Genomic DNA, 11,923 nt, shown 5'->3' with positions numbered 1-11,923 from the left:
ACGTCCCGAGAACGTGCCTGGAACGTGTCAAAGGTGCCCACTCTGTTGAACCGTCGCATCATAAAAAGTATCATTTTTTATGTGTCAAGGAGTCTCTCTAATCCAGGTGGCTAGAGCTCTCCCTCTCTCGATCGAAAAATGATCGAAATCATCAATTGCAAATCATCATTTTAATATTTACAATTAATTTCAAGTTTTAATTTTTTCAGGGTATATCAGGTAAAGAAAAACTACACAGTTATGTGAGCAGGCACGAATCGGGATTTGATACATGCTTGTCGTGATGGAAATTTAGAGAGAGTGATGTCAATTCTTCAACATGTTAATCTGGGTGATTATCCTGGGTGGTCCAAAGGATACGTTTTACTTTCCGAAGCATTAGAGAGAAACAGGGGCAACTCCATGGAGATTGTTAAGTTACTCTTACAATATGGAGCAAAAGTAAACAGTAAGACGAATGCATTGTGGGGAAACTCTGATACATCGCTTTATCATGCTGTTCGGACTAAAAATGTAGAAACAGTCGAAATGCTTTTAAACCATGGTGCTATTGTTAATTCCAGAAATACTAGTAAATATGAAGGAATGCTTCTACATATATCCATCGAGAATGGAAGTCAAGAAATCGTGCAGCTGTTATTAAGCCGAGGAGCAGATGTTGAATCCACTGCATATATTGGTTATAGACCACTGCATCTAGCAGCAAAAGCACACAATCACAATGTAAAAATCATCCAACTTCTTCTAAATTATGGTGCTGAAGTTAATTCAGTTAGTCAATTTCTGAACAGTGGTTATTATTTTACGGCGCTATATTTGGCATCATCAGATAAAACCACTGATGCAGTGAAACTCCTTTTGCAACATGGAGCTGATGTGAATTATGTGAGCACTGATATATGTAAAAATGAAAAAAGAAGCACCTTGGTAATACAGAATGCCGTAGAATGTGGCAGTGATGGTATTGTAGAACTCTTATTACAATATGGAGCAATAGTCAACTCAACTGAAAATTCTAGTTCCGAGCTCCTCCACGTTGCTGTTAGACGTGGATCAGAGAAAATGGTTCAGCTTTTATTGGATAACAATGAAGAAATTGAGGGAAAAGACGAGAAAGGGTTAACAGTTTTTCATAAAGCTGTAAAAGAAGGGAAACTAGGAATAGTCAAGTTACTCGTAGGAAAAGGTTCATCTTGCCGCCAAAGGTCGGCATGAGCACATAGTTCAATTGCTTTTAGATTACTATGCTGACATTGATATCGAAAATGAGAAGAAGGAAACTTCCTTAGATTTGGCTAAAGGTTATCACAGCAAAGACGTTTTAAAATTGCTCTTAAAGTATGGAAGCAAATATCGGCTTAATAGTAACGATACGAACTGGTATTATAACAGTAAGTTCATCATGGAGCACGCTATAAAAATGCAAGCAGCTAATTTAAATGATGTTAAAGTTAAAGTTCCACCGCATATGAATCATTTTTGTAAGGTATGTGAAGATGAGGTTGATAGGATGAAATGTGAAGAGATTGGAAGAAATATTTCAATGTTTGATTTTTTTAAGAAAAGGGAAATCAAAGTCGCAACGTTCACGAGAAATGAAAACATCATGAAAATTATCAACACGAAGCTGTATAAAGAAATGTTTCCTTTATATAGAAGCATGTTGCAAATTCGCATTAACAAAGGGAAAACCCGAAATGAATTGATGGAAAAAGGTGCCACATGTCTTGCATCTCTATTGGAAAATCTGGAACTGAAAATACCTGATCTTGTCATTCAAGAAATTTTCTCTTTCTTGAATAATAGAGACTTACGAAATTTAATTTACACTTCTCCGATCGAGTTTGAAGAAATCTCTTCTGATATAATTTCCAAACATTCTATGTTGGAACAACCGTTTGGTCCCTAATTTGAGTAAAGAATGTTCCCAAATTTTTCTACAATTTTAGAAGAAGTAACTAAAGTTTCATTAATGGTATAACTTAGCTGTTAATAAGTTTTATACATATGATTGTCGTTCAGTCGGTAAAAGTTTTTGTTCGCAATTACAACTTTTATAGAGTAACGCATTTAATACGATTCGTCTACGCATTGTAGTCATGACAGAATTTTATAGATTTCTTGATAAAAACTTGTATAATCAGTCATGTGACATTTTTGGATTAAAAAAAAGAATGGTGTTTGATTATATATATTTAATTTTGGCAGATTTATGACTCATTTAAGTATTAATTTTGAATAAATCGCGTAATTTTACTAATTTTCTACCTAAAATGTAACTTAGAAAAGGGCTTCAGTGTACTGGCTAAAATAAAATTGGATTATTTAAACAAAATGAAAACTTAAATTGTCCTGAGAGACGTTCCTTATATATTCTGAACCATTGTAAAATATTTCAGTAGAATATTTACATTATTGAAATGACATTCAATTACAAATGATTATTACGGCTCGGCACATTTATTTCCAAACCGATCAAAGTAATTTTAAAGCATTCTATGCAAAATATAATTAATTATATAATAAATAATATTTATAATAACTGTATATACAATACATTAGTAGCTAATGCTTTCTAAATTTCTGAATACATTTAACTGTTTACATGAGACCAAAAAAATGTTTTAATTACATCTTCAAAAGGAAAACAAATTTTGACGTTATAATTCATTCAGCTTCAGGATTTATATTTTTGGATTTTATCACAGTATATAAAGCATTATAAATTAAAGCTCTTAAGCAAAAGAAACTAATAATTGAAGTTTTAACCAAACAGTTGAATTTTCAACCCAATGGAAGGATTTTCAAACAAAAAAAGGTCATTTTCAACGAAGAAACAAAAAATTTCTAATCACATAGTTGAATTAGAAAAATATATTTATAAAAAAATATTTCAATATTCAAGCAATTAAATGAATTTTAAACAAACTTTCACCATAAGGGTTGAATTTTTAATGCATGAGAACGCATTTTCTACACAAAACGACGAATATTCAACAAACCGGTTGAATTTTTGACAAAAAAAATTACTTATATTTATTCAGTGTTGGAATATCATCCACACTGAAATTTCTTCGAGTCCATGTTTGTCATTCCAAATAAGAACACATTATTTGAGTTATTCGTTGAACTTTGTAGTAACCTAAGAGAAAAAGTTATACATCATTTATATGTAGTGAACAAAACACTGATATTTTTCATTTGCTTTACATAGAAATTTGCATAAAACAAATGAAAAATATCATTGTCTTGTCCACTATATATAAACTATATATAACTTTTTCACCTAGAAAAATACTATATTTGAACCTCATAAATTTGAGGTTTTAATATTAAAGTTTAAAGGACATTTATCAAATAATTTTTTTATAAATTTTAAATATAAAAAATAAAAAAAAATACTTTTGGTTCACTCCAAAATTATGTTTTCTCCTCGTAGAAAATAAAAATGATAGAATGTTTTGGATAACTTAATTAACATCATTGCAAGTTCTGTATTACCTTGAAGAAGGCCTACAATAAGGTTGAAACGTACGTTAGTTTTTTAAAGAAATTAAAAAATAAAGCATATGATTTATTGACAACTAAATCCATTATTATTTTTTATATGGCCGCATGACAAAAAAAAAACACATTCTCAGATGATTTGGCTTCATTAAAAAAAGATTACTTTAAAATAAAATAATGGAATTCTTAATCAATTTTCTGTCGAAGTTTCAAATAAAAGGGATTAAATCTCAACCAACAATAGTTTCATTTTCTACTATTTGGTTGAAATTTTCAACGAAAAAAGTTAAATTTTCAATCAAATAGTTAAATTTCTAACTTGAAGAAACATAAATTCTTTAACAAGAGGACAAAGGAGAATACGTAAAGAAATGGGAAGTCTATAATTGAATTTAAAATCAATAGATTTAAGAGATTATCAACTTCAAAATGTCCCGGCAGCCTTACCGTTTTTTAAGTTCTTTATTATATCTTTAACCCCAGTCACACGGACTTTCTCAATTGAGTTTTTTAACGAATCGTATTCTAGATCGCAGTGTCCTATAGCTTTAACTCCAAATTGTCCCCTAAAATAGTCTCTGAAACCGTCTGGTATCCCGTCTGCATCATATAGCATTTCCCTATTATTATTTCTCATGTTGACAAATTCTGTACTTTTATTTCTCTTCATCTGTTTATAAAGCAGTTTCTTGCTTGCTTTATAGTCGTTTTGCATTTTCTTTTCTTCTTCTGCTCTAATTTGATTTTATTATCCTTGATTAATCGTTTGAGTATTCTCTTTTTTTGTCTGTAACCATTTAAATGTCTATTTCTTTCCTCATCGCCAAGACCTGCTATGTTCAAACTTCTAATGTACGCTTCTTTCTTTGCTTTTTAGGCAGCCTGAATTTCATAATTCCAACGTGCATCACCTGACATTCCTCCTGCAACCGCGGTGCCACGCACCTCGATCGCACACTTTACAATGATATCCCGGAAATTAGTTCTTGCGCCCTCTATTTACCGATACCCTACCTTCGCCACTCTCCCCTCATTTCTCTCTTTCCTAGCTCTGTCATTTAGCATTCTCTGTACATCCCTTTCCTTCCCCGTCCAATCTTGATCGATGAAAAACTTCTTGTCCTTTATCCTATTTTTGTTACGCATTACCCCCAATTTTTCCTCCCAGCTCTCTAATTCCACCACCGCCACATCATTCTCCTTTCTCCCCTCCATCCTAACTTTCCATACCTTGCTTTTAACCCACCCTATGCTCTGTAGCAGCGCTCCCCATGTCTACTGCTTCTATTCCCGACTTGCGCTCCACCTTCTCAAGCCTTTTTTCCGCAATTTCCTTTCACACCCTAATATCTTCTTCCAGCCGCCCTCTATATCTTTTTTGTTTATGAGCGCTTCCCAGGTTGCCGTATGTATACTTTCAATTATCTTATTTTGGAAATCTATTTGCACATCCGGTTTCTGTAGGTTCTCAGTCCATATCCGCGTTTATTTTGTTTTTTGGTTCTCTTTTTTTCTCCATCCCCGACCTAAGTTAATTTTGTAGATCAGAAGGAAATGATCAGTGTTGCATTCAGAACCCCTAATAACCCTTATATCTTTGACTAACTCTTTTAGTCTTTCATTCGCAACAACAAAGTCAATTATACTGTGCCTTTCTTGAGTTAAAATAATTTTAATTCACACATTTGAATAGATTTCTGTAATGCATTTCTTAACAAGTTTAAAAAAATGATTAAAATATGAATAAATAACAAGTTCAATATTTTTCAAATTTATAAGTTATAAAGCGATTTAATGATGAAACATAAGTTAAATGAATGCTTCCGTTAAATTTCGACAGAAAATTTTTAAAACCAAAATTTTCGAGATGTATTTCTTGTCCCTTGCAACGCTATCGGCGTCAGGAGACACAGCAGCATTTGTTACAACCCGTTAATCTATTTTTATATTTATTCCGAATAGGCACAGTTTTTTAAACTTTCATTTTAATATGTAGTGAGTTGTTGAGGCTACACAAGCTGAACGAAGTCCAGAGTTAGACTTCGTTTATCATTTTTTGAGACGTAATTTAATTCTTCTCATGCGACAATGCTATCGTTTTTCCGGCCATTAATAAGAGGATATCATTTCTTTACCAAATAAGAACGAGAATTATGCATGGAGAAACATTTATTATGCAGACTCTATTATGCCAACCCCCAAAGTAGTAGCGCACAATTTTACCGATGTCACTTCAAAATACATTTATACAGGGTATAGTTAAATGCGGAATGATACATAGTACTCACCGATACTCGTCGTTAATCTTAATTCTTCCATACGGGAAAAGGCAGGTAATTGTAATTAGCTTTCCCCTTTTTCTAAGGGGCCGATTTTTGTGAAATCAGTCGCGGCACACATACGCTTGCACACGTAGTGGCCCGACACTTCCTCTCACACGAGCATTGTCATTTACCCTAGTTCAAAGAGTAACAATTGGCTTTGAACCAAGATGACATGAAGTGCATTTAAATTCGCACGTCATCTTGTTGTTATTCTCTCTGATCCAAATGCTACCCAGTGGGCACAAAGTTTGGCGATGTCTTTACGACATCGTTACATCTTTACGACAACTTTACGACACCCTATATCCATATCGTTAAGGTGTCTTTACGATGTCGTAACTAACTCGTATGATCTGACGATGTCTTTACGATAGCGCAAAGACACCGAAACGACATGGACATAGGATGTCGTAAAGTTGTCGTGAAGATGTCGTAACGATGTCGTAAAGACGTTGCCATATTTTGTGCCCACTGGGTAACTACAACCTTAGCACACTGAGTGAACGGAAAGGATACTTGTTAGGTATTTCTCGTTAATTTTACTTTCGCAAGAATAATTATTTTGATTTTGGAACATTTCGTTCAGTAATGAAGTGATAGACGTATGAAACTTGTACATCAGAGGATTTATTTATCAAGCAGAACAGCGTGCGTATCGTGTGAGCCTCGATGCCCTACTGCCCTTATATTCCCTTATTTCCCTCGTCCTTGTCAAAATCCACAAGTCGGCGAGAGTACATGCCTTTTGTACCTGAACGTAAATTCCAAGAATTATATACATTGAGTAGAGAATATTTGTAGTTTTACAATTGTTTATACTCGGACACCTGCTATGCCTGCATAAAAGCACTAGTATAACAACCACGCATACAGACACAGATTCGTTCTCAAATAACAGAGTATCCTCATAGTATTCACATAACATCCCTTTCGTATCATGCAACAAAAACTAAAAAAACAGCCAGATCAACAGGCGTTATAGGTCTTATAGTTTATTTAAACTTTTTATCGTTGCAAAAAAAACTATTGCGATTACTCCGTGACCTTCTAATGGGAATTTTAACATAGAATCAGAATTTCACCAATTTATAAGTTGATCTTGCTGTTTTTTCTGTTAAGTTTTCGTTGCATTTGCCTATTCGGAAGCATGCACAGTACTTTTACATGTACTTTGATGTTAAGGGTGCTTTAGCCCTAACCTTAAAATATATGTACTGAAGCCAAAAAATGTACTGCTCAGATTTCTGTCAGCATTGCTGAGGACATCAGAAAAGAATCCAGTTTGTCAGACATCGATGAATGTAATATAAACTGTATCATTTTTTAGGACAGTTAAAATAAATAATTAAATTGACACAAAGTAAATGCAAGTAAATTTATCTGCTTTATTTTGCAAAACGGAAAGGTGCCTTTCTGGGAAGATAAACACAATTTTAGGATGAGCATATGAATAAATAAATGATTATTTATCGTTACAATTGAAATTGTGAGATCTCGTGAATATGACAATTCCAACCATAAACTCAGAAAAGATTAAACGATGTTTAAAACATTCTCTGCTATAATACATAGAATACTTATTCCATGACAACCTTACTTTTGTTGATTTAACACTTCATCGCTTTTCAAGCGAATATCCATATATAAGACGATATGGATGATTCACGCACCTTTATCGCTACAATAAGATTCTTAATTAAATATTTATAAAATTTTTATTTTACTTATTTAAAAAATTTCAAAATATCACCTCCACTAATTCCGTCAGTTTATGAGGAAACAGAAATAATTTTCCCATACAGGGTGTCTAAGAAGTCCCGGGGCGTTTGGGTATTTCGTCAGGTAAAATATTTTTCAAAAACGTGAAGGTCATTCCTGAAGTCAATTTCAACGAGGAATTCAATGGTGACCTTCATTTTGACCTTGAATTTGACCTTCATGGCTTTTTGAAGGTCGTCTTTGTTTTTTAAAAAATGGAAACACCCTTTTTACATCTGCAATTGGTAGAGCGGAAAATTCTACGTTCAGGCACGTACCCAAGTAATAGGTCAATTGTAACCGTCAAAGTCAGTTAGTGGTTATTTGAAATTAAAAAAGTTTTCCAAGAGGTCAGTGTAATTCCTGAAGTAAATTTTAACGAGAAATTCATTAGTGAGCTCTGTATTGATCTTGACTACAGCGTTTTGAATATTGTAAAATCATAAGGAAAGATTTCATTAAAAGTTCCAGGTGTTCTGGTGAGAATTCTGTTCCTCTCCGAAGTGTTATACAGTCCTATACCGTTTTTTAATACTTAAGTCAATACCTATTTTGTGCTTCCACAATTGTTACAGTCCTAATAAGGCCACGATTCATATCGAATTATGCATGGCCGTTTCAACAAAAAATTTATAAGGACTTTTATTATTTTTTGTACCCTTACACGACCAAAGCTAAAAACCCAAACACTTGTTTAATATATGCGAGCAATTGTTAAAAGTAGTATCAAAAAGTCATACAAAAATTTCAGACTATTAAGAATATAATTTACGGTGGAAGATACATTTTTAAGCAATAATATTAACATTTACAATATTTTCACTCAAACACATGTTTATTTCTACACGTATAATTATTATTTGCAATGAAAAAAAAATGTATCGAAAATTTTTCTTGAAAAAATTTTCTATCGAAATTTTGTTTAGAACAATTCTGGTTGTTGTTATTAATGCCTATTGCGTAGCAATGAAAAAACTGATCGAAAATTTTAGTTGAAAAAATTTTTCATCGAAATTTTGTTTACAACAACTCTGGTTGTGTTGATTGAAACCTATTGCTTAGCAATGAAAAACAAAAATTTTGGTTATAACATTTTTCTGTCGAAATTTTCTTTACAACAATTCTGGTTCTTTTCATTGAAGCCTATTGCGTAACAACGAACAAAATTTTTATCGAAAATTTTGGTTTAAAAAACTGTCTATCAAATATTTTTTTACAACGATTATGTTTGTTTTTATTGAAACCTATGGCATAGAAAAGATAAAAAGAATTTTTTTGAAAATTCGGTTTGAAAAAAATTTGTTTCCATATTTTGTTTACATCAATTCTGAGTGTTTTAGTGAAGCCTATTGCTTAGCAATAAAAACAAATGTTCTCTAAAATTTTGGTTGAAAAAATTGTCTACCGAAATTTTGTTTAGAACAATGCTGGTTGTTTTGATTGAAGCCTATTGCGTAACTATGAAAAAAATTTTTCTCAAAAATTGGTTGAAAAATTTCTCTATCGAAATTTTTTTTACAACAATTCTGATTCTATTTATTGAAGCCTATTGCGTAACGCAGAAAAAATTTTCTATCGAAAATTTGTTTACATCGATTCTTGTTGTTTTTATTAAAGCCTTCATCGTGGCAACGACAAAAAATGTCAACATATATGTAAAAAATCTCAACATATATCTTGGCATCCTCCAGTCTGCCCCTAGTGTCCAGCTTATATGTCTTTCTTGTAAACTCTCAATATTTTTCCTTTCTTTCCATCCCCATATCTCTGCTCCATAACCTGATACCGGCCATACCAGCGTATCAGATAGCCACATTTTCCTTCTCTCATTTTTTTAACTTTCTTTTTCCTATTGCCCATATCTGTTTCATCACCTCTGCTGTTTTTTTATCATTTCTGTTATATGAGCTCTATGATCTTCATTGGATTGCAAGCTGTATCCCAAATATTTAAACTCTTTCACTTCTTCAATATGCATTCCCTTTCATCTCCCCGTCCATTCTTTCTTCCTTCCCCCTCCTTCACTAAACCTCATTATGTTTGTCTTTTCTAGATTTAAATTCAGCTTTTTTCCATGTTAGTATTTCTCTAATCCTGCAATTAAGCCCGCCATCACTTCTGCATCCTCTTCCATCAACACTATGTCGTCTCTGTATGCCAGTGTATATATCTATTCCTTCCGTATCCTAACTCCTCCCCAACCTTTTCTCCTCATTCCTTCTTCCAAGTCTGATATTAATATATTAAATAAAAGTGGACTCAGAGGACATCCTCGCCTCACTTCTCTCAACAACCAGAAACTATCTCCTACTTGCACTATAACTTTTTCTATTCAGCCTCGGTCTAATGAGTCAAATGCCGCCTTTAAGTCCACAATCATTGCTATCATTACCTCTTTTTCCCTCTTAATCCTCTTATTTACTAGATATTTCAGATCATATATGTTGTCCATTACCCATGTTCCTTATCTAAACCCTGTCGGATTCGGCGGCTCGATATTTTTTACTTCAACTTCTATTTTCAAACTCTCTGAGAAAACAGTTACATAGACTTTATACATTGTTGGCATCAGCGTCACACCCCTATAATCTTTAACATCCTCTCCTTTGCCTTTCCTCACTATTAGTATAACTACTCCTTCTTTCTATAACTCTGGCCACACCGCTGTTCCCCATACTCGATTACACACTATGCATGCCCATTCTTCTAGTTCCTACCCTCCATATTTCCATATATCATTTGGAATCTCATCTATACCAGGTGCCTTTCCATCCTTCATTATTCCTAAAACCTTGACCATTTCTTCCCTTGTTATATCCTCTTCCTCATCTCTTTCTCTACCATATTTTCCTCCTTTCCTAACTTTTCTCTCTACTCCTATTAGCAAATACAAAAAATATTTTTTTCTATTCTGTCATTTCACCATCTTTGTTTACACTTCTTCTTCGTTTTCTTTTAGTATTTACTGCCTTCCATACCTCTTCCGTCCTAATCTTCTCCCCTTCCTCAAATTTTTAATTCTCTTCCTCTTTCTTTTGTTCACACAACTCATTATAATCTTTCTTTTTTTCTCTATATTCTTCCCCATTACTTTTTTCTTTTCTCCGTTTTCTTAATTCTTTTTTGTCTTCCTTTTCATTCTCTTTATAGTCCTCATACCATCCGCTTCTATTCTCTCCTTTGCTAACTTCATTTTTGTTTGTGCACTCTAATCCTCTTTTTATTTCTCCTATTATTTTTTCTATCTCCTCATCCACATTTCCCTCTCCCATTTTAATATTTCTGCCCTTTTCTCTAAACTGTTCTGTTCCTTGCCTTGACCAATCCCCTTTTCCTACAATTTTTACTTTTGCACCGCTTTTATTCATATTGTTATTACTTTGTTCTGCCTCTAATGTCACTCTTAAGGAAAAGTGATCCGAATTAATATAATCACCTACCTCTGGTTTCTTGACCTTCTCTCTTAACTCAAAATCCACTACCACATAATCAATTACCGTTCGCCTTTTACCTCGTGAACGTGTGTATTCTCCTTTCTCATCTCCCTTTAAATTTCCGTTTAAGATAAACTATCCCAACTCCTATAAGCCCTTCAACAACTTTTCCCCTCCCCATTTAGTACCTTATCTTTGGATTTTCTTCCTCTCTCTTCTCCCCATTTCCTTCCTTTTCTATCTCCTGTTCTCGCAATGAAATCCCCATCTATTATAAGCCTAATCTCTTCTTTATTTTCTTGAATCATTTCTTTCATCTCCTTTGCTTTCTCCTGCATATCACTGTTCACATAAAACCCCACTACCTTCTACTTCTCTCCCCCCATCGTTACCTTTTCTACTATTGATCCTTTTTCTGGTTGTTTCCTCTCTTTCTTATCTTTCCAAATTATACATTCGTTCCTTATCCCATCACCATTTCTTCCATTGCTCTGCCCTTTTATTCTTCCTCTTTGTATTTTGAACTTGCCATTTATAACCTCTTAGTAACCTTCCCCTTACTCTTTTCTATCCCTTTTCGTCTAGGCACGTCTCCATCATTATGACTACATCCCATTTTCTCAAATTTCTCATAAACTCCCTGTCCTTTCTCTTTACCCTTCTATATTCCAGTTACATATCTTCCATTCTTTCCTACTTTCGTCTCTCGTCTCTTTATCCTTCTTACTATTTCCTATTTCCCTATATCCCGTTCCTTCCTCTCCTAGTTTCCCTGCACCTACCTCATTTCTTACTAGCATAGTGGAAGCTTCTAATGTGTCCCCTAAGGGTTTACATTTTTCTTACACCTTCTTTATTCCTTTACACACCCTCCACACACTTACTTGGTGGTGGAAGGGG

The 11,923-nt window shown here is 33.6% G+C and overlaps 1 protein-coding gene across 1 annotated transcript; it reads left to right on the top strand.

Annotated features, from left to right (window-relative positions):
• The first annotated feature begins 303 nt into the window (after window positions 1-303).
• On the top strand, window positions 304-1,909 carry LOC117180602 (ankyrin-3-like). The gene is made up of 3 exons (XM_033373094.1): window positions 304-1,186; window positions 1,239-1,486; window positions 1,562-1,909. Exons 1-3 carry the CDS (start codon window positions 304-306, stop codon window positions 1,907-1,909), a joined length of 1,479 nt encoding a protein of 492 aa, XP_033228985.1.
• The last annotated feature ends 10,014 nt before the right edge of the window (window positions 1,910-11,923 follow it).

This window comes from Belonocnema kinseyi, chromosome 9 (assembly GCF_010883055.1).
Source record: "Belonocnema kinseyi isolate 2016_QV_RU_SX_M_011 chromosome 9, B_treatae_v1, whole genome shotgun sequence".
Lineage (NCBI taxonomy): Eukaryota > Metazoa > Arthropoda > Insecta > Hymenoptera > Cynipidae > Belonocnema > Belonocnema kinseyi.
This window is presented reverse-complemented; position numbering and strand designations above follow the sequence as displayed.

Bases quoted from the DNA above. Each gene is read 5' to 3' on its own strand.
- LOC117180602 (XM_033373094.1), top strand. From the start codon at position 304: ATGTCAATTCTTCAACATGTTAATCTGGGTGATTATCCTGGGTGGTCC. The intron at 1,187-1,238 runs GTTCATCTTGCC...AATTGCTTTTAG, and splicing joins CAAGTTACTCGTAGGAAAAG to ATTACTATGCTGACATTGAT. The intron at 1,487-1,561 runs GTATGTGAAGAT...GATTTTTTTAAG, and splicing joins ATATGAATCATTTTTGTAAG to AAAAGGGAAATCAAAGTCGC.